This window comes from Canis lupus, chromosome 15, assembly GCF_003254725.2.
Source record: "Canis lupus dingo isolate Sandy chromosome 15, ASM325472v2, whole genome shotgun sequence".
Classification (NCBI taxonomy): Eukaryota; Metazoa; Chordata; class Mammalia; order Carnivora; family Canidae; genus Canis; species Canis lupus.
The window spans coordinates 8,108,484-8,130,228 of record NC_064257.1 but is presented as its reverse complement, the minus strand read 5'-3'; the positions used below and the strand labels follow the sequence as shown (position 1 = coordinate 8,130,228).

Sequence of the window (21,745 nt, the reverse complement as noted above, 5' to 3'; positions counted from 1 at the left end):
ATTTAAAGAAATTTTAAAAAGTATCTTTGGCTACTGAGTGGACCTCATTTAATCCCCAGAGCAGAAAGGATTCAGGCTCTGTTCTCTCACCACATGGCAATAAAATGAGAAATCAACACAAAGGTTTAAATGTAACAAGAACAAAATGTAGGTTCCTGGAGGAGAAGAAGAGGCAGCCTTAAAGGACTTGGGCAAAAAAGAGGAAAGCATGATGACAGATTAGTTAGAGGGTATGGAGGACAAGAGTGCATGTTGGATGCTCCTAGCAGGAAGCCCGACCCCTGCTCAGAGGGGACTCCACGCACACTCTACAAGAAAAATAACAAAGCTCTTAGCTAAGGAGTTAGCACAAGAAGAGCAACATAATCTGAAGAATAATAGGAAGAGAGACATTATGAAATAAACCCAGAAGTTAATTAATTAAAAAATAACAAAGTCCACAGAAGAATTGAGAAGTGGAAGCAATAAAAAAAGAAAAAAACCAAACAAAAAAATACAAATGAAATGAAACAACACAAAGCCTCTGGTCAGGATGGGAAAAGGGGAGGCATGAAAACACGGCCCTCAGCCTGTAAAGGCAGGGGGTCAGAGCTGCTAACACAAAGGAGATTAGATAGCATCAGAGCATATGATATAACCTATGCTGCTGAGCTTAAAATAATTACGAAATGGGCTTTTTAGTAAAATATAGAATATCCATGTTGATATCAAGGTAATATGCTTGAATAGACCAATAACCATGGAAGAAAATAAAAGGAAAAAACACAGAAAAGGAAGATATAAAATAATGAGACAAATTTATTTGCAGAAAATGCTTCTTGCCTAAAGGCCCAGGAGAAATCAGCTGGCAGTGTTAGCATTATTATGGAGGGCTCATCGACTCTACAAAATGACGGGACCAAAAATACCAGTCTTCTAATAGAGTAGCAAAGAGCAGCTAGAAAATATAATGGAGGGCAGGGGAGACCTGTTCACAGCAGCGACAAGAACAACAACAAAAATTGCCATGAAACATCTAGGAGTAAAGTTAACAGAAATCAAATATGGCCAAAGTGAAAATTAGAGGCCGTCTCCAGGGTTACAAAGGAGACGCATGGAGAGACATACCAAGTTCCTGGAAGGGAGACAGGTGACTGTCATAAAGCTGTGAGTTCTCCCCCAATTAATAAATTTAATGAAGTTTATGTGAAAATTCTATGCTATTTTTTTTAACTTGACGAGATGTTTCTAGAAGTTATTCAGAAGAAATATCAACAAGAACAGCCACTAAAAATTCAAAAGAAAGAACAAATTTGGGGGTTGATACTACCATCTATTTAAAATTATCATAATATTAAACTCTTTCATAATCTTACACTAAACTTTTTGATACTGATACAAAAATAAACAGACACTTAAAGGCATGGATAAAAGCTCTAGAAACATATTCTTAGCTTCATAAAAATTTAATAGATGTAATCTTGAAAATTCTGTTAGGACAACCAACCCATCGACTAAATTTGGAAGAATGTACTTCGATTCCCTATACCAAATAACAAATCAAAATAAATTCCAAAGGCGTTAAAAGCAAAACAGACTGAAAAGAAGCAAAACACAGAATATTTACTCAATCAGCATAAAAGCAAAGGAGAAACTATAGAAGAAAGCATTGATAGATCTGATATCACGGGAAATTTAAATTCTCTGACATTCAAACACACCCTGAAGAAAATTAAATGGCAGATGACAAACTATCAGGGAAGGCTTTTTATAGAACATAATACAGACAGGAGGGTTTTATGGAACACGAGGGGTAAAGCTTGTAAGAATACAAAGTGCTCCTAAGTCAGTAAGAAGATACGTGCTAATAAAAATCAAAGGCAATTCACAGATTTAAAAAAAATTCACATGAGCCAATAATTAAATTATAAAAAGGTTAACCCAACTGGTAATAAAAAGAGGCAAATTAAGAAATGAGATACCATTTTCACTTTTCAAACTGATGATGTTTTCTTTCCTTAATCAGCTAGTCTTTGTGAGAATAAAGCATGCCCTCTTACTTGCTGGTGGTGAACAGAGTGAAAAGAACTTTCTAGAGGGATGTTTGCCATTTTGGCATATTTCAACACTGGGATTTTGAGAATTCTGTTAAAACAACTGGTTGACTAAATTTGAGAGGATATAGTTAGATTCCCATAAAAAGCCTTCAAGATCACACGTATCCTTTAAATTGGCAATTCTACTCCAGATAGTCCAAGGTAACAGTCAGATGTGTATGCATACGTACGCATAACACACTGAGTTACTACTACACACCCTAGAGTGAAAAATCAGGAACAGTCTCAAGGTTCAATAATAGAGAATTAGTTATATAACTGTTTTACATAAATTTTAAATAACTATATGATAGACCATTTTGCAGCATTTAAAAATCCTATTGCAGAATAAAATAATGACAGAAATGCTCACAACGAACATTTCAATAAAAATATATATATTGTTTTTTTCAATAAAATATGCAAAAGATTAAGTCTAAGTGGATATAAAGGTTGGGGTGGGGGAGGAAATCCACCCCATCTTTCAGTGGTTCTTTCTGGGAGGTTTTCATTTTAATTCTCCACACAGCTATTTTGTCTTGCCTCTAAGTTTTCTTCTGCATTGAAAATGCAGGACGCTTATAATTAGAAAATCATGTTGGGTCAAGAATAAAGGGAGTGGGTAATAAATACTACAGTGCCTGGGCGGTGGTGTAGACAGCCTGGGGCGGTAGTGTAGACAGCTGGGGGCGGGGGTGGCTCTCACATCCCCCTCCCCCTACAGTGCCCCTCCTCCTGCATCCCCCTTCCCCGTGCTCCGCCCCCCCTGCAGCCCCCTCCCCCTGCCCCCTTCCCCTGCAGCCCCTCCACCATGCCCCACCCACTCCTCCCCCCTCAGCCCCCTTCCCGGTGCCTCGCCCCCGCCTCCCTGCAGCCCCATCCCCATGCCCTGCTCCTGCCCCTGCAGCCCCCTCCACCCCCCTTCTCCGTGCCCCGCCCCTCCAGCCCCCCTCCCCCGTGCCCCGCCTGCTTCTCCCCCTATAGCCCCCCTTCCCCGCCCTCCCGCAGCCCCTCTTCCCCGTGCCACGCCCTCCCCTCCCCCTGCAACCCCCTCCCCCGTTCCCTCCCCCTGCAGCCCCTCCCCACCCCCCCCGCCTGCCCGCCTGCCTGGGTACCTGTGTGGGAGCCCGAGAGTGAGCTGAGGAGCCGGGCGTGAGGGCTGTGGCCGTCGTGCACCTCGACCACGTCATTGAGCGCCGTGTGGAAGAAGGCGAATTGCCCGAACACCACTGCGGGGGTGGTGCGGGGCCTCAGGACCGAGCGGGTCCCCGCGACTTCATGCTGAGCCCCTGGGGGGCCTCCTGCCCGCCCAGCCTGCTCCCCGTTTTGTCGCCTGCCCCCCCCACCCCCGCGGCTCCGTCCGGGCTTTGCAACTCCATGGATGACCCAAGAGTTGGGGTCCCAGCCGTCCTGCTGTTCCCGTCGCCCTGCCCGGGGCCCCCTGCTGACCCCGGGCTGCCCCCCGCGGCCCCCGGGGCCCTCCTCACAGCCGCACCAACAGGGCGTCGGGGCATCTGCCCACGGGCACTCTGGTTGGGGATCGAACCCCGTTCCTGTCCCGGGAGCCCACGCCAGACGGCGGGGCCTGGGACACGACTGATGGGGGCTGGGGCCCCGCAGGAGCCCACAAACCTACACCTGGACATCCCAAGATGTCCCAGCCCTACCGTAGTCCTTGGGCACGGTGACAAAATAGAGGCAGATCTGTCCGCTGGTGTAGTTCTGGGGGTAGTTGGGGGACAAGACCACTCCATCTGAACCCACGTACTGTCCCCCACACGGGGCTGCAAGAGACATGACACGGGTGACCCCCTAAACCTCTCAACTGCCACCCTCCGCTCGGCCTACCCTGATGCTCCTGAGGGCCCCCTGGGGATGTCAGCTCTGGCCCCCCAATTACTACCACCTGGCCTCAGCCCCCAAGGACCGTGTCCCCCTAGGCAGCCAGTGTTGCATGGGGACAGAACCAAGGATCCCTGAGTGACCCCGCGGCCTTCTGTTCCCACCCATGATGCCCAGTCCAGGGGGGGTCGCCCTGAGAGCCAGCCCCCATCACCAGGGCAAAGGACCCTGGCTCCTCAACCTGGGTGGCCACCCAGCCCTGAGGGGTGCGTTGCTGCACCCATGCCTCTCGCCAGGGTCTGAGGCTCCACTGGACCCCGTGGCCTCCACTGCTCATGTTGGCTGCTCATGACACTCGCCAGGTCACCACCCTCCGGCAGATGAGGCGGGTCTACGTGAACGGGGCACTGCTGCGGGACACGCCTGCTGGAGTCTGTCGCTCAGGGGGAGGCCCACGTCCCGCCCCCTCTGCACCCCCACCTGTGCACACAGGTCGGGGCTTGTTCCACGCAGGCTTCCCATCGGGCCCCAGGACACAGCTGAGGGTGGAGGTGCCCTGGACCTCGTAGCCCCCGTGGCAGTAGTAGGTGACGGAGGAGCCCAGCTTCAGGTCGGAACCCACTCGTGTGCCATTCTTGATGGAACCGGGATCAAAACAGGACTCCCGTGGGTTTTCTGGGAAAAAAAGAAACACACGTGCCCGCAGAGGACCGGTCAGGGTGGAGCTCCAGGGTGCAGCACCCAGAGGAGACCCTGACCTCAGGGAGCGTGGATCCCAGGGTTGGGATGAGTGGTCCTTCTCCCTTGAGGCCTGAAAACATGCCTAAATCTGGGGCTGGAGCTTGTCTGGAGGAGCGAGCTGTGGCTCAGCGCGGGGCTCTTCATCGCCCTGAACTCACTGCTCCCCAGGGAGGCCCCTGCTGTCCGCATGCAGCAGGTGTGAGCGCAGGCCAGGCCCCGGAAGGACGCTGGGAGCCCCACTGCCAGCCCTGCACCAGCCGAGGCCTGACCAGGCTCCAGGTTGTGCACTGGGCTACTGGGCGCTCACGAGTTCACGGAAACAGTGCTTTCCTTCTACTCGACTTCTGCGCCACGTGCGTCTTCCCATTTAGGCATCGCAGCAGTGCCCGGGGCACCCACTGCGTCCGTCTGCACTGGACGAGAGCAAACTTGGTGTTGCCTGAGCAACCAGGAGCAGGGGCTGGGCCCACGTGCATGGAGTGGCCTCCCTTCTTGTTAGCTGGAGATCCCAAGCCACTCTCGGGAGCCAGTGCTCCTTGGTCCCCAGTGCCGCTTCTCGGGGGTGGGGGGCACTCAGGACACAGGTGAGGCTGGGCAGCATCAGGGACATGCCACGGAGCACCAGGGGTGTGGGGCAGGGTCCTGGAGGTCGGGGCGCACAGAGGTGCTGGCCGCGTTGCGGGAGGACCCAGAATCCAGACGGTGGAGTTGGGATGGAACGAGCCAGAAGAAAAGGGAGCTCAGCTCAGAGGTGGCAGCTCAGTGTGAGGAAGCTCCTGGGGCTTCCTGGGTGCCGGGGCCTCTCGCAGGGCCCATCCTGGAGGCCGCCACCGAGGCGCTGGCTCCGCTGCCCATCTCCTGGGTTGGTGTGGCCCATGGTCCCGCCCGGCCTGGCCGCTCCGACCCCCGATGCCTCATGCGGCCCTGCTCGGTCTCTGCAGCTACAGGTGCCGTCGTGCCACATAAGCCACTGCGTGAAGACCCTTCTGGCAGAGGACCCCTCAGAGTCTCCGCGTGGGCCCGGCTGTGTGCTGCCTGCAGCCCTCCGCCAAGTCCGTCTCCTCTCTAAGCCCACCGGCCCTGCCTGGAATACGATGGGCCACGGGGAGACCCACCCGAGAATCACAAGGACACAGGCACCGTTGCCGTCCTATACTCTATCTGTCCTTGCAGATGACAGCAGGTCAAAGCTAATTCGAAGTCCAGAGAAATCAAGGGACTCAGTGGACAAAGCTCCCGAGGGGCACAACTAGCCGTGGACCCCAGTAGCCATCTCCCGTCTTCATCCTTGAATAACGGAGACCAGACCGTATCGGGAGTGGCGAGGCAGCAGCTCAGATCCATGCTCCCCGGCCTGGCTGCAGAGACGACACTGTGCAGGCAGTGAGCCCTCTGTCTCACTCGGGGTAAAGCCCAAACCCTGATGGGCCTACGCGCCCTGCACCCTCTGTCCCCAGTCGCCCGACCGTCTCCGCCTCAGTTCCCGTCAGCCCTTGGCTAACTTGGCTCCGCCGACCACACTGGCCTCCGCACCCGCAATGCTCCTCCCTCCACGTGGCTCTTTCTCCTTCAGGATTTAACACCGTGTCTCCTTCTTAGAGATACTCCCTTGACCGGCTGTCTGAGGTTCTGACGTCCTGCCCCGGCGCTCCCGGCCACCTCTGCACCGGCACCGACGCTGGCGCACGCACTCCGCGTTTACCCGGGTCTCCTCCATCTCCTCCGCTAGGATGTAGGTTCCATGAGATGGTTACCCGGCTTCATCCACCGCTCCAGCCCCGTACCCGGCACAGGGTAGGCACCCAGTAAGCGTCTCTAAGTGCGTAACTGTGTGACTCCTAGAAAGGCTGCTTAGGAGGAAGTACTCAGCTGAGAGAATGCTCACTGGCCCTCCCTCCCTCCCTCCTTCCTTCCTCCTCCCTCCTCCTCGCGGTCTGCACATAGACATGATGGCTGGAGCTCCAGGCGCCATCTTGGATCCTGAGAGCCATGAAGACGGGAGGAGTGGGGGCAGGGGAAGGGTCACCTCACCATCCCTGGGGGACAATCTCTAGCTTTCTCTGATGGGAAGGAGAATAAACCTCTGCCTCATAGAAGAGGCTGTGCTTTTGGGTAACAGTGGGGCACAACTGTCCCAGAACCTTATACCATCAGAAACTCCTTTCTCCTCTTTGCTCTATGGCAGGAACTCCTACACTCGCTAATGCCACCTTCTCTTGAGCTAGTTTCCTAAACCTTGTCTTCCGTCCGGCAGAAATCTGTTATTTCCTGAATCACAGCATGTGTCGCATTATCTTGGCAGGTTGGATAAGTGTGTTTCTTTATGGTGGATTCTGGACGCCTAAAGGATGGGGACCATCACCCACTGTCTTCATCACCCCGGCAATTAGCACGGAGCTCGGAACTAGAGGCGGCTCTGGTTGGCACAGAACGGAAACTTAATAAATGGATGCTGACTTGATTGGCTGAACACCTCAGGGCTTGGAAAACCCACAGTCATGTCGGTGATTCCTACTACAGGCTGCATTTCATAGTTACTCACCTGTCGGGGCAGGAGGAGCTCATGGCTCCAAGCATTATCACATTAATGAGAACGACAAGGGTAATGATAATGATGACGGCCCTGTACAGGGGAATATCACGCTAGGATTTTCAAAGTACCTTCCAATCTGTTATCTCATTTGTGCCTCACAGTAGCCTCTGCGGCAGGCAGGGCCAGGTGTGCTCCTGTTCAGGTGACAGATGAGAAATGTGGCGATCAGAGAGGCTAAACTTGAGTTTCCCAAGCCGTTCGGCTGGTAAGATGTAGAATTAAGACCAAAAGCAGGTCTTTAGTCCGTCAGACCAGAGCTCAGCTGTGAAGAATCAAACTATAACGACTGGAACGTCACCGTGATAATAATAAATAGAAACCGAGCCCTCCAAAATGACAACAGGAAAAGACCCAGCTTCTTCGTGCCCTAATCGATAAGTGACATTTCCAAACACAGCAAGACATCGAAAAATAGTAGTGATCGTCACACCCAAACAGTAATGAACTGGCTAAACAGGTGGGATCACAGCCATCCGCCAAAATACAAGCAGGCTTTAAGAAGAAACGCAGAAGTCGTTGACTACTGATGTGGAAAGATGATCAAGATCTGTCATTGGGCAAAAACCAAAACAAAGTAAAAACAAACCCACAGCGTGACTTCTGTTCACACAGCCCACAGCCTCACTGCCTGTTTTTTTTAAATTTTATTTATTTATTCATGAGAGACAGAGAGAGAGAGAGAGAGAGACCACTGCCTCTTTCTTTTGTTTTGATAAAGTTTTATTGGAACACAGCCATGCCTATTTGTCTGAATACTGTCCACAGCTGTTTGGGCAGCACGACAGCAGAGTGGAGCGGGCAAGCTGCAGAGACCATCTGCCCTGCCAAGCCTGTTTACTGTCTGGTCCTTTTTAGAAAAAGTCTGCTAACCCTTGTTCTAGAATTTGCATTACTGTCTACTTATATAAAATAGCCGGAATGAGAGAACTTCAGGGGATGCCAGTGACGGTAGGTGTTAAGTCTTTAGAGTGTGTCTTACGTGCCTCGCGATTGCTTGAATTTTTCCAACAACCTGCGCTACTTTAAAAAAGGGCAAAAAATGAGGGTATTCCCATTTCGAATGTAAAAAACAAAGACCCAGGGCGGTGGCGGGTGGTGGGTGGTGGGTGGTGGTAGTGGGAACAGGTGTGGGAAGCTGGTTGTAATTCCTCGGCCCACAGTGTCACGTCCAAGGGCTCGGAAGGGAAAACACATACTTTTTAGTACCTTCTGGGAGAAACTGACCTTGGTCCTTCCTGAGTTATTTCAGATTCTCTAACACAGGCTTCAAACTCTTCATCTGAACTTCTTCAAACTCCCTCTGTCTGCGACACGGCCCCCAGCCCTGTGCTGGCCTGGCAGGCTTCTTCTCAACCCTGAGGCCTCCGTTGAAATGTCACCCTCTGGCTGAGGTCCTCGCCGTCACCCACGCCCTTCTGGAGTGGCCCCCCCCACCGTTCCTCGTTCTCATGGCGGCTTCCGCTTTTCTAACTTCCGCTTGTCACTCCGTGTCGGTCTCCTCTGTGTTGCCTCTTCCCCTCTCTCACCTTCGTGGTACCTCGGGATGGGGGCCACAACCTGGTGCTCACCGCGGTGGCTTCCACGCCCGGGCATGGGCGTCCTAGCCTGTCCCTGCCCAGAAGGAGCCCCCACACCTGCTGTGAGATGACAACGAACGTCCCTCCCACACCCGCTCTTCTGACGTGGTTGGCTTGGAGAAAGACATGGAGTCTCTCCGGGACTCATCTTCAGTGACTGTACCCCCAAACCAGGATCCTCCTAATTCTATTTCCTTCTAGCAAAGGGGGAAGCTGACCCAGGTGGCTGAGTTCAACTGAGGATGCCCCAGAGCACGGTCTTGCACAAGTCCACACGACATGACTGCGTTCAGAATCTTCTAGAAGGCTAGCCTAGAATGACTCTGACGCTGCAACTCCCTTCCAGCAGCCGCTGGGCAGAGACACTGACCGATTCGCCCATCACGGCCATCTAAGTAGCTGAGCCTCCCAGGGCTCATGGGTAGAGACGTCTGTCCATCTGGTTGTCGCGAGGATGTGAAGCCTGTGGAGGCAGGAGCTGCGTTTAGTTCCCTGCTTTGTTCTCAGCCCCTGTAACCCTGTCTGGTGGGGCTGCAGACCCTCTGGGGTTGGGAATTGGGACCCAAACTGGGAGGCAATTCGGAGTCCGGAGCGAGGCAGCCGTACGTGTCCTAGGGGAAGCAGCGAACGCGGATCTGCGGAGAGAGGACGATGCAGCAGGCCCGCAGGAAGCAGCAGGGAGGGTCCCAGCCTTTGACTTATCCCTTCCTGACTTTGATCCCTTGGACGTTTACACTTCCTGCCCTTGAGCGCGTGTAGTTTAAAAATACGTTCCCTTTCTGTGTTACGGTGCAGGGAGTATTTTTATGTGTGTTGTTAAAATATAGAACGCTTTTGAGCTTACGTTAGTCTGGCTGTTAATTTTCTTATAATAAAGTCTTTGTATGAAGTTGTTTGAACGCATTTTTTTTTGCATTTTTATAATAAATTACCCCCCCCCTTTTTTGCTGAAGTTCGTCTGAGTGGGTTTCTCAATTTGAAACTAAATGCTGCCTGAGTCAGATATGACCACATGCTTTCTCCTTCCCACTTGGGAAAAACCACTAGTGGTATAAAGGCTGAAAATTACGAGACAGTACGCCACACTATTAACATGACCATCGTATGACCCAGTCTCCCAGTTCCGAGGAATAGAAGCCCATTTTTTAAATAAACCCAAAGTCAGCCTCCCTAGTGACTATACTTATAACACATCCTCAGGACATGGGGAAAGACCTCTGGTCGGAGGAGGGGCTGACCTCAGAGAGTGGTGCTCACTCTCCGTCCTTCCCCTTACCTCCCAGCCCAATTCCTTGAAACCTCAGCACTAGAGGAGCCCAGGATCTCCTTTGCCTCCCGATGGACGAGGCCAATTCTTCTCTTCCTAAGGCTGCACACCTGCCCCAGTGTGCTGGTCCCTAGAGGACATCCCAGGAACGCACTTGCAGAGCACGGGGTCTGAACCCTTTGCAACGGACCGGAGTCATCTATAGGACAGCCCCCCACCCCCCAGATGTTCACGTTACAAATATTTCACACTCATACCCAGGTGTGTGCAAACATCATGTCACCCCTGACATCTTCAGGAAACAGAAAAGAAAATGTACTGCCCTCTACTGGGCTAGGCCCGGGAGGAGGGCTCAGGACCCTTCTCTCTTCCTAAAAGAGCAGAACAAAGGAAACATCCACTTCTAGGAAAGAAGGCAATGGACGGAGACGGCGGGTCAAAGCGTGTGCCCAGTACCTCCTGGCGGTGGGCTCGTGCTGGGTGCTGTGCTGGGTGCTATGCCTGTTCACCACCCCCACGCCAGCCCTTTCATGCAGACGCCGTCCCTCTTTGATGGGCCGTTAGGGGTGCTCGGTGAGCGTAAGGGACTTGCTTCAGGTTAGCATGTGACGGAGGCCACTCCGTAAAGGCACTGAGCTTGGGGGGTTACCATCGAGGCCATGGGACCTGGCAGCTGAGTGGACCCGCTCCTGGAATCCAGGGACCTTGGGATGCGGGAAGGAGACCACGGGGCAAGGCCGAGGGTCCCTGGGCTCCACGGAGTGGGCCGCCTGGCCACAGCGGGGGTGGCTGGTATCAAGGAGTGCTCCCCTGGGAAGGACGGGAGGCTGCCTCAGGCCTCACCGGGCACCTCCCGCCCCAATGGGCATGTTGGGACGCTGGCCAAGAGGTGGGGGGACACGGCAGGCTCTCCCCTCGCCCAGGAGCTGGCCTCCGGCCGCCGCTTTGCTGGCTCAGATGCCCCCCCGGGGGGCCTTGTTCGCCCACCCCCTGTGCGGTCTTGGACCAACAGCTGAAAGCCGGAAGCGCTTCTCTGGGAAAGTGGCTCCAGCCTGTGGCTTCGTGGAGGGCACCGGGGGGCGGGTGGCTGCAGCCAGGATGCTGCGGGTGCAGTGGCAGGTGTGCAGGGGCGACGAGCTAGGGCCCGTCATGAAGAGGCTGAAGGGGTGGTGCTGGGGTGGCATGTGGCATCTCCGGCAGGGAGAAGACCCCGCACTAGGCACACAGCTGTAACGGGATGCCAGGGGCAGGGACCTGAGGGTACATCTGTGGGCATGACAGGAGACAACCAGACGGCAGTGGGGCTGACGGTGGCTGACGGCGGGTTCCAGGGCTGGACCGCGCCTCTCTCAGAACTCCACGGGGTGACCGCGTCTGCTCCGAGAGCAGCACAGGTGGGAGGGCTCGGGGCAGGGGGCTTAGCGAATGGCAGGCGTCCGGGGCGAGAGAGGAGGATGGGAGGACCCATGATCCAGGCCGGCCCACGCGGGAGAGAGGATCACGGCAAGATGTGCTCTACTCTGAGCCCCGCGTGCCCCCTGGGGCGGGTGACCCACGATCCCGAGGGTGTCGACGTGTGGCCGTGACGTCTTGGGGCTGCGCCGGCGGCTGGCAGGTGCTAAGGCAGCGATCCTTGGAACGGGTGTTACCCGTGAGCGCGTGCGGGGTGCTCCCAGCAGGTGCCACAGGTGTTTAATTACGGGGCTCTTTAAAAGGTTGCTGAGGTCGATGCTCTGTGCATGGGGGACGTGAGCCAGAAACTTTTTAATTCTAACTGGTAATATGACCCCATTTGTCTACACAGGCTGAGGAGGCCTGAGTGAACCCGGGTCAGAGCACCAATTAACAAAATCCATCCCCTCTAGAGCGTCTGTAGAGTGTTTAGCACCTACTGGGCATCGTACCCACGCACATAGTGAGCACGCGTGAAATATCTTTTCACCCTAACCTTCTGCAACGTAATGATGATCACCCCATTTTACGGATGAGGGAAGAGCCCCGAGAGGTAATAACGTGCCAAGTGCACAAACGAAGGAAGCGGCGGAGCTAGGATCTGGGTAACAGCGCCTGGTTCGACAGGGAAGCGAAGGTCACCGAGGGGAGAGCCCGTCTCAGCCCCGCTCCGTGCAGGGCTCCCGACCGAGGGCTCCAACCCGCATGACGTCTGGGGCAGGGACCGGCCCACCGGCCGTTCATGATGAAGGGAAGGAGGTGTTGAGAGGCTAGGCAACTCGCCCCATGTGAGCCTGGGCCTCAGTTTACCTGACCGCCTGGGCTCCTGGCTCCTGTGTCCAGAAGTGGCCGTCCGGCGGAGCATGGCCCCTCCAGCCCTTCACAGTTTGAGGCTGGCTGCTTCGGGGCTCCCAGCCCCGACAGCCTGGCCGCGGGGTCCTCCCGGGATACACGAGGGCAGGGCACCTGGTGCTCCGCTGGCAGGAGTGCACCCCCGGGGAAGGGCCAGGAGAGGAGCCGTGACGCGGAGGGGCCGCAGGGCGTGGCCGGCCCCCTCCTCCCAGCCTGTGTGCTGTGCACCAGGGTGGGTGCCCTCCACGCCACCCCCCCACACCCGCGCGGCCGCCCCGGGCCTACCTGTGTAGTCGATGACGAAGCCAGCGCTGCTCACGGAGGCGTCGCTGCGGAAGGCCAGGAAGAGGCTGTTGCTGCTGCTCTCGATGCGGCCGGGGAGCTGGGAGCCGTAGAAGCTTCCTATGAGCGGGCTGAGGGAGTCCCGCCCGTCGTAGATGTGCAGGAAGTCGTAGCCAGGCTCCAGGTTAAAGCTGCGGGGAACACCCCCACCCCCCCCACTGAGGTCAGAAAGGCTCGTGCTGGGCCTGAGGCTCAACCGGAGGTGGGCTCGGACGCCCTGGGCACGCTGTGGGAGGAGGGTGTGGGCCCCAGGGGCCTCCCAGGCGGGCCAGGAGATGGTAAGTGAGGCCCAGGGGCGGAGGGCACCAGCCTACAGTCAGTGCCTGGGAAGTCACAGCTGGAAACCTAACACCCTCTTCCTGGAAAAAAAATAAAAAATCAATAAAAATCTTAATTGAAACACATTTGTCATATAATATCGTGCAAACTTAAGGCGTGCGCCACGCCGATGGGCTATGCTTTATGTCGTGGCAGCTTGTCACTGGGCTGGAAGCTGGCCCTCTGTCACATCTCCCGTGGTCACCGCTTCTTTCCTGCGGCTGGAATAATCAAGACCGAGTCTCCCAGCGCCTTGGATGCTAGGACCTCATCCTGGGGTGTCGTCTGTATTCGCCACACTGTGCACGGAAGGGGAAGCGGGTTCTCGCCTGCGTATGGACTGGTCAGCAGGGCAGGGGCTCTCCTCCCCGCCCCAGACGGTCTTTATTCCGCACCTTCCTTTCCAGGAGGCAAAGAATCACCCAGGGAGCCGTTGCCGGGCGGGAAGGGGTCTGTTCTCAGGAAGAATCTGGCTTCGCGTCCTTGCCCCGGAGCCCGTGCTCCGCTCTTCCCAGGTTCTCGTACCACCCTACACCGGGCACCCACAGGTGAGCCTCCTCAGCTATCCCCACCGTCACGTGGGAAAAAGATCGAATCCGAGAAATCAGCAAAGTTGAATGTGAGAATTGTTGATGGTCACTGATGCCACTGCACTGGCCTGGGGGACCACGACGGGGACGCCAGGACGGGGGTGGCTGTGCAGCCCGCGGAGCTCCGGGCCCTGCTGGTGGGTGGGGGAGTCTGCCCAGCCACTTGGCAAGTGGCTCCACACGGCCCTCCGGGTCTGAGCATGTGCCGGCCCCGCGGGGCGGCAGCTCCACTCTCAGCCACATCTCCAGAGGAGCCGCACGTGCCGGTCAAGGGCACAGACGTGAAAAGAGCAGAACGTGAGCTGAGCACAGATCCGGGCGGCACTGAGCCACGGGCTGGGTCCCCGGTTGCTCCACCCGGCTGGACCACGCTTTCCGCTGACACGTGGCAGAGAGCGACCCGCGATGCCTGCAGGACCAGGTGGGTGGGGGTCGGGGTCGGGTGGTGGAGCCAGACGTGTCCTCCTGCCTCCCCGGCACCCTCACGCCAGGGTCCGTCTTCTCGCTCCTGTAACGCAGCTTCCAGCACGTCCCAACTGCCCTCAGTCTGTCCCTATTTTCCTTCCGTTGTGCATTTTCTCTGTGTGCTCCCCGCGTGCCTGGCATGGCACAAGGAGCCTGGGACACAGGGCTGCGTCAGACGCCAGGTCTTCTGCAGTGACGGTGAGGCGAAGACAACAAAGTACAGTCTGCACAGGAGGCTGGTGAAACTTTCAGGGAGGCCCAGCTGGAGCCATGCTTGGGAGATGTGGAGACCCCCCAGGAGCCGCACAGGGAGGGAGACGGAAGTTGCCAGGAAGGGAGACGCAGAGGCAGAGTCACCAGGGCAGGCTGTGCCGTGGGAGCTCCGGTGGCTGGGGTCAGCGTGGGGGGCGGCCCTACGTGGAGGCGTGGGGGGTGGGCAGCGTGGCCTGGAAGCCAACCTTCTGACCTCGCAGGAGGAGGCGCCTTACGGATCTTAAACTAGGAGATCTGCTCACGTGTGGTCTGTTTTCAAGTCGAGGTGCAGCTCACACCCCGTGACGCCCGTGGCTCGTGAGTGTATCACCCTGTCGGCCTCGACGCACACAGCAATACCGAGGACATCCTCCGCCCGGCAGTCCCCGTCCCAGGCCGTCCTCCCCCAGAAGGCCCCTCTGAACAGGTCTCTATCATCACAGATTGATTCTGTGGGTCTTAAGGTGTCGTATACGTGGAATCACATGTGGTGGAATGACGTCTGTGCGTCCGTTTCCGCCTAGCCTGGCGCGTTTGCGATCGGGCCTCGTTCTGAGCCAGCCGTTCATTCCTTCCCATGGCCGAGCAGCCCGTTACCATGTGTTCCAGGGGCAAGCGCGGTGGTTTTCCTGGCATTTTTGCACAAGATCCCTCCCGTGGCTGTAGCTCAAGCAGTGGCCGGCCCGGGAGGAAGGGGGTGGGGGCGCCAGGCTAAGTCTGGTGGTGACTCAGACAGGGAGTCCAAGGGCTGCGAGCAGCGCAGCAGGTGGGGCTGGAGGAGAGGGGAGGGTGCAGGCGCTGAAGGCTGCACCCGCCTGGCTCACTGATGGCAGGGGCAGGGCAGGGGCAGGGCAGGGGTGCCAGGGCAGCACCCCGGCCCCCAGGGGGCTCGGCGAGAACCAGGCCCCGCAGGAGGACAAGAGCCTGCAGCTCCCAACATTGTCCACTGTATGAGCGGAGGGGGCCCTGGAAGCAGAGCAGCCCCTCCAGGAAGGACGTGTGGCTGAAGAGAAAGGGCTTTGCTGGCGCCTGGCCCGGGAGGGAAGGGGGGCGTGGAAGGGAGGCTGTGAGTGACAGCAGCAGCTGGAGAACCCGAGGAGCGACTTCACGGAAGCCCAGGACAGAACACGGGGTAGGGACAGACCGAGTGACAGAGCGGAGCCTAGGTGGCCCGGAGGCTTCCCTACAAGCAGGCCCAGGGGTGAGCCGAGGTCTCATCCGAGGACTCGCCCGGAACTGGGAGGCAGAATCCAGGCAGCAGGTCTGAGAGGGAACAGGAGGGGAGAGCAGAGCCCAAGGGGACACGGGACACTGCTCTGAAGAGTCTGCCCATCTGGGGATCAAGGAGGCGGTGCAGGGGTGGATGGGGGCGGCTGAGGAGCACTCGCTGGGGGCGAGGGAAGGGGCTGCGGGAGAGCACGGTGGGGGGGACAGGATCCGCAAGGCCTGCCCCCTGAATCTCAATGTCTTCAGAGGCAGGAAAAGGAAAGAAAAGGAAGGAAGTATAATGGCCATGTCATCATTGATAAGGATCAGATAAGAGGGCACGTGGAGCTGCTGAACCTGCACGGGGCGCCCTGGAGGATCCCAGCAGGTGCCGCCCACAGACCTGCTCCGTCCTCCTCAGACTGTGCGCACCTGCTGCCTCCCTCCCCCCGCAGAGGGGCACAGGGGTACCTACGTGTTAAAGACCAGGGCGATGACGTAGTCGGGGGACACGGTCACTCTCCAGTCACACTCCTTGCCTGGCGGGTAGGGTTCTGGGTAATTCGGTGACAGGATGACTCCGGATGGTCCCGTCAGGTCTCCCCCGCAGGGCGCTGGGGACAGGAAGATGACAAGGGTCAGGCACGGGCGCTGGTGGGGCACTGGCTCCAGAGAGGAGCGGTGGTGGGGGGACGCCCTGGGGTGGGGGGGTAGGCGTGAGGGTGGTGTCTGGGGCAGAGGGAGGCTGTCTGGGGCCGAGGGGCTGGTGCGCCCACCGAGGCCTCATCCCACCCCCATGAAGCAGGCAGGGAGGGCGCGGGCTGGAGGGACAGGGGGACCCGCGCCCTTGGGGCACGTCCCTGCTCGGGCTGGGATCCCTGATGGTGACGCCTGGGGCCCACGAAGCAAGGAAAGCCGCCTGGGGGAGGCCGGAGGACCCGTGCCCGGACAGCGGCCAAGGGCCAAGGCCTGACCCGACGGCACCACTGGCAGCAGAGCCGAGCGTGAGGCCCCACCTTGGGGTGGGTCGGGCCCTGAGGTCCCTAATGCGGTAGAGCGTGAGGGCCGAGGGCTCGGCACTAGCGGGCCTCTGGCCTCCGTGGGAAGCGTTCCCCAAGCACCACGTGGAGGCGCCAGGGACGCCGCAGGGGCCCTGCCTCTGTGTCCCAGGCCAGCACGGCCGAGCTCTGGCCCACCCTTCCTGCTTTTCAGCCCTGGAGGCCGGAGCTCAGGCTTCCTCCCCTCAAGTTACCAGGCAGGCAGGGAGTCCGGGGTTTCTGGACCGGCCCCCCAAGGTGCTCACAGACTGGGTCCCAGGCCCCCGCCCTGGCCCCCTTCCCCTCCCGATAGTTCCCTGGCACGGCCGTCCAGGTGTCTGCTTCCCACTCAGGACCCTGGCGTGGGCTTCACCGCCCTCCACCACCTGTGAGGTCAAGGCCTGGCCGGGCTCCCAGCTGCCTTGCCAGCTGCGGGGCTCCCTCTGCTCATGGCTGGTTGAGGATTCAGGGGCACCCAGAGGAAGGGAGGCCCCCCCTTCCTAGGCCCCGGCACCAGCGCGCAGGAAACCAGACCGCCTGGAGACCAGGCACTGTCCCAGCATCAGCCGGTCCCCTCAGCAGGTGCTCAGTGGGGTCGGGGGCGGGGGGGCAGGCCCGCAGGAACAGGAAGTTTGGTCTCGATCCTAATCCAGGGTGCCTGCCCCACACCCTCGGTCGTGTCCTGTCCTCTCCCTTCTGTGGGTCAGACCCAGAGGTGGGGCTGGTGCACACGGCATTCGCCGCGAGCCACGCGGTCCCAGTGCTTTGCAGCACAGCTGCCTTCCACTGCTCGGAACAGCCCGAAGCCCAGGTACCGCCAGCGTCGCTCCTCCCTGGGGGCCGTATGCCCTTTGTCTAAGGCCACACCTGAGAACGCAGCTAAGGTGTTGAGCGCAGCGCCCGTCACGGGGACGGCGCCCCACAAATGCTCGTTCTCTCCCCGGGCTCCCTCCCGGTAACAAGGGGGCACCCAGGCCGCCGCGGCAGGCTGCCAAGGGAGCTGGAAAGCAGGGGTCTGTCCCTGGGATTTCCAGACTCTTCGAGAGGGAGACAAAGATGTTCATTTTGTTGCCCAAGGAACATTCCCCAAGCTGAGTCTAGAAGGCGGGTAATGAAGCTGAATTAACCTCTTTGCCCCGCTCGGCGCACCCTGATGGCTCTCAACAGCTCACACAGCGCGGCCCCCCTCCACCTGCGACGCTCTGGCCTCAGGACCTGCTTTTCTGTAAGAGAAGCCTGAGGATTCACAGCCCCGTGGAGCACTAAAGCTGGACAGGGCCTCACAGGCCACCTGGGTCCCTCCTGGGCCTCACGGGGTCCTACCGCCCAGACGGGATTTGGGCCCAGGAGACAGGGGGAGTCCAGAAGCTTGAGGGAGGAAAACAAAGAAAAGAAGGAGGAAGAGGGAGGAGGGAGAAGGAAGGAGGGAGAAGTTGGGGGGGGGGAGCCGAGAAATTAGTATTTCTGAGACCTGGGTGAGATGTGTCCTCACCCCACGATGCCCAGAAGCATATTTACTGTTACTGTTACTTTACAGAGAGGAAACTGAGGCCCAGAGTGACGCAGCAGTTCCTCCAAGGCCACGGAACCAGCTGATGGTAGAGCTGGGCTCTGGGCCCCGACGGCCTGCCTCAGTCACCCCATGTCCTCCCTATATGCTCCGTGGAGCTGGGATGGGAGCTGACTCTGGAAGCTGGGCCTGCACCCCCGTGTGCACCCCCGTGTGCACCTCCCGTGTGCTGCAGGTCCTCCAGCCCCAGTACCTGGCCTGGCGACTCCCGGCCGCCCCTGAGACACGATGGCGTCTCTCCTTCAGGGCCGGGCCTCAGAGCTGCGCTGGCAAAGGCCAGGCCCTGGATGCCAGGGCAGAGTCTCCCCTGAGCCTGCGTGGGAAAGCGCGTGGGACCCCAGGGTGGAGACCGTGGGGCTACATCTTGGGAGCCCCCACCCCCGCCCGGGCACAGGAGCCAGCGTGGAGGCTTTGCTTTATGCTGATGCGGGTGGGAATCTCGGCTCTGCCTTGCCCTAGCGCTGTGATTTGGGCAAAAGATCCAAATACATCAAAGACTTGGTTTCCTGAAATGTAAAATGAGGGAACGGGGCTCATGTCAGAGCTGCAGGGCGGGTTAAGTGAGGTTGTGCAAGGGAACATCTCTCGTCTGCAGCGAGCTCAGGGTTGGGACGTGTGGGGTCAACTGCTTCTAACACCCGCCGCTGACACAGGAGATGAACGCATTTAGTCCTGGGGCCCCGGGTGGCTCAGCGATTGAGCATCTGCCTTCAGCTCAGGGCGTGACCCCGGGGTCCGAGATCGAGTCCCACATCGGGCTCTCCGCATGGAGCCTGCTTCTCCCTCTGCCTGTGTCTCTGCCTCTCTCTCTGTCTCTCTCATGAATAAATAAATAAAATCTTAAAAAAAATATACACTCAGCACTTCGCCTGAGAAAAAGGCAGTGAGCACCTGGAACGTTTCTATTTTCTCTCTTTCTGGCCATCCTCTCCCCAACCCTGTAAGTCCCCTGCCCCTCTCAGGGTCAAGCAGCTGGGAGCACAATGATTCACACCCTCACCCCTACAAGCTACTTGACCCTGGGCAAGTCACAGAGCTTCCATTTCTTCATGGGTCAGTTGGGGAGATTTTAAGAGTAAGGACAGACCTAGAGATCTAACACCTAGGAAACCAGTAACTTCCTTGAGAACACAAAGGGCAAGGACCTGAGCCTATGGATGCCCCTCTAGTGCTTTAGGTAACAGAAGGGGCATTTCGGACTTTCCTACCCTCGCTGACCCTCCCTCCTCCTTTCGACCTATGCAGCCTGAGCCAGGGAGGAAAGAGGCAGACATGCCCGGCTCAGAAATTCTGAGGACCATTTTGGAGAGTGAAGAATTTGTTGTCGGGGAGACTAAGTGTGAGTGTGTGGATGTGAGGGTGTGTGCATGTGCACGTATGCCCGCAAAGCAGAATAACCGTTGGGTCTCCTGCCACTTCCAGCTGCTGCAATTCTCGTGGCCAGCCCGCAGGTGCAGCGGCCACGTCCGCCGCAGGGTGTGGAACACGCGAGTGCCGAGACGACAGGGCAGGGTCCGTACCGATGCACGTCGGGGGGCTGGGCTGCCAGAAGAACCTGTTCTCGATCTTCACACAGCTGATCTCCGCGCTCCCTTGGAGGGCGTAGCCAGGGTCGCACTGGAACACCGTGGAGTCTCCGGCTTCCCAGCTGTCGCCGCTCCGGCTCCCGTTCTGGGGGACCCCGGGGTCGTTGCAGGATGTTGCTGTAGACACTGGGATGAGAGAACAGAAGAATAAGTGGGTCACCTGGAAGTGTGCCAGACCACAGGGCTCCTGGTCTTCCCCCTCCCTGCAGCCACCGTCTCTGTCGCCGCCCGCCCATGTCGCCGGCAGAAGCAGCAGTCCCACTGTGTCCTCATCCCCATTCCTGTCACTGCCTCGGCCACCAGTGGGCCACCATCTACCCTACCAGAACCTTCACCGTCACCAGCATCCACCTGCCACGAGACGCCACGAGTTGGCTGTGATTGCACAGCTGTGATCGTAAAAGGACGTGAACTCAGTTCACTTTCACAATCACGCCTCGTGGGATGGACAAGCGCAGAGGGAATGATCTGCCGGTGGGCTGGGAGCCGGTGAAGACCCCGCCTCTCGTGCTGCAAATGTGGAACAGCTCATCACGCTAAGACTCGAGGAAAGGCTGATGTTTGTGGCAAGCGACAGATCAAAGTGAACGTGTTAAACATTCAGGAAACGCGCGAATGTGGGAGACGGGCGCAGTCTGACACCTGACTCGGGGTAAGATGGACCAGGTGCTTGGAAAGTGAACGTGGTACGAGCGGCGGGCGGAAGGCGCTAGTGACTAGAAGAAAGGCGAGGGAGTGGACGCGCAGGTGCATCGTGAGCCAAGGAGAGGACGGAGGGGAGAGTCCGGGGGAAGGACTCAAGTCTCTGTTGGGACTGTGGCCCCAGTGACACGAGGCCCCCGAGGCCACGGGATCTGTGATGTTCATCGGCTAGGAGAGTCCGTTCCATCCTCCTCCCCACAATTTTGCGAAAAAAAACAGGCGCGAGACCAAGTGAACGTACCGCGGGCGGAACGTGACATTCACATTAGTTCTTTTTTTTTAATTTTTTTATTTATGATAGTCACAGAGAGAGAGAGAGAGGCAGAGACACAGGCAGAGGGAGAAGCAGGCTCCATGCACCGGGAGCCCGACGTGGGATTCGATCCCGGGTCTCCAGGATCGCGCCCTGGGCCAAAGGCAGGTGCCAAACCGCTGCGCCACCCAGGGATCCCATTCACGTTAGTTCTTGAGTGAAAACAGGAAGCCTCAGATCTCTGTGAGATGTCAGCCTCCTCAGCCTCTAGATCGGGTGGACCCTCGCTCCTTTCTGCTCTGGGACGGCCGCCGTGGAAAAGCTTGAGAAGCCCCAGCCCCCGGGCAACCGTACACACGAATGCCACCAACCGTAGGAGCTGGGGCCGTGCGAACACGTCTGGAGTCAGTACATGGGGCCTCGGAGCCGATGACGATATATGGCCGAGCAGGTCCCATCCACTCTCTTCCTGCTCTTGTATGTGAAGTCTTATTAGGGCACGGGCATGCTCATCTGCTTACGCTCCGGCCCCATTTGTAGAATCTTCCACCACAGCTCGCTCATGTCCCCCTGTGTCCCCCGGGGCCTTGGCACCTGCTGGCCCTCCCGCCGGGGACGACGGCGCCCTGGTTCTTCCTAAGCCGGCCCCACAGCCCCTCCCCGGGCAGGCTTCCTGGATCACCTTCTTCTGGGCTCACTCCTTGACCTCTTTCCACCACGTTCCACCTGTCATGGGACCCGGTTTTGGTCTGTAATGCGCCTGCTCGTCCGTTGGCCTGTTTATCGTGTATCACTGGTGCGTCTCTGCGGGAGCAACGACTCGGCTGCTGTGCTTCTGACCGTATCCCCGGGGCCGAGGACGTTCCCCGGCACGCAGCCACGCTCCATAAATATTTGTCGAATGAATAAATACATGCAGGAGTCATCACCATCTGACACCTCCTGAATTTATATAGAAAGTCAAGGAAGAATCAATCTTCTTCCTTCCCAATTAAAAACAGGCTCGGCGTTCATCCCCGGCTCCG

General features: G+C 57.6%; 1 protein-coding gene across 1 annotated transcript in view; it reads right to left on the bottom strand.

Annotated features, from left to right (window-relative positions):
* The window catches only part of CSMD2 (CUB and Sushi multiple domains 2), a 489,398-nt gene that overhangs the window by 111,129 nt on the left and 356,524 nt on the right, over nucleotides 1-21,745 (bottom strand). Inside the window, exons 27-32 of the mRNA XM_049094020.1 lie at nucleotides 19,700-19,891; nucleotides 16,048-16,186; nucleotides 12,685-12,872; nucleotides 4,398-4,592; nucleotides 3,743-3,859; nucleotides 3,191-3,304 (exon numbers count right to left, since the gene is read on the bottom strand). Coding sequence (XP_048949977.1) covers nucleotides 3,191-3,304; nucleotides 3,743-3,859; nucleotides 4,398-4,592; nucleotides 12,685-12,872; nucleotides 16,048-16,186; nucleotides 19,700-19,891 — 945 coding nt within the window. The remainder of the gene's footprint in view (nucleotides 1-3,190; nucleotides 3,305-3,742; nucleotides 3,860-4,397; nucleotides 4,593-12,684; nucleotides 12,873-16,047; nucleotides 16,187-19,699; nucleotides 19,892-21,745) is intronic.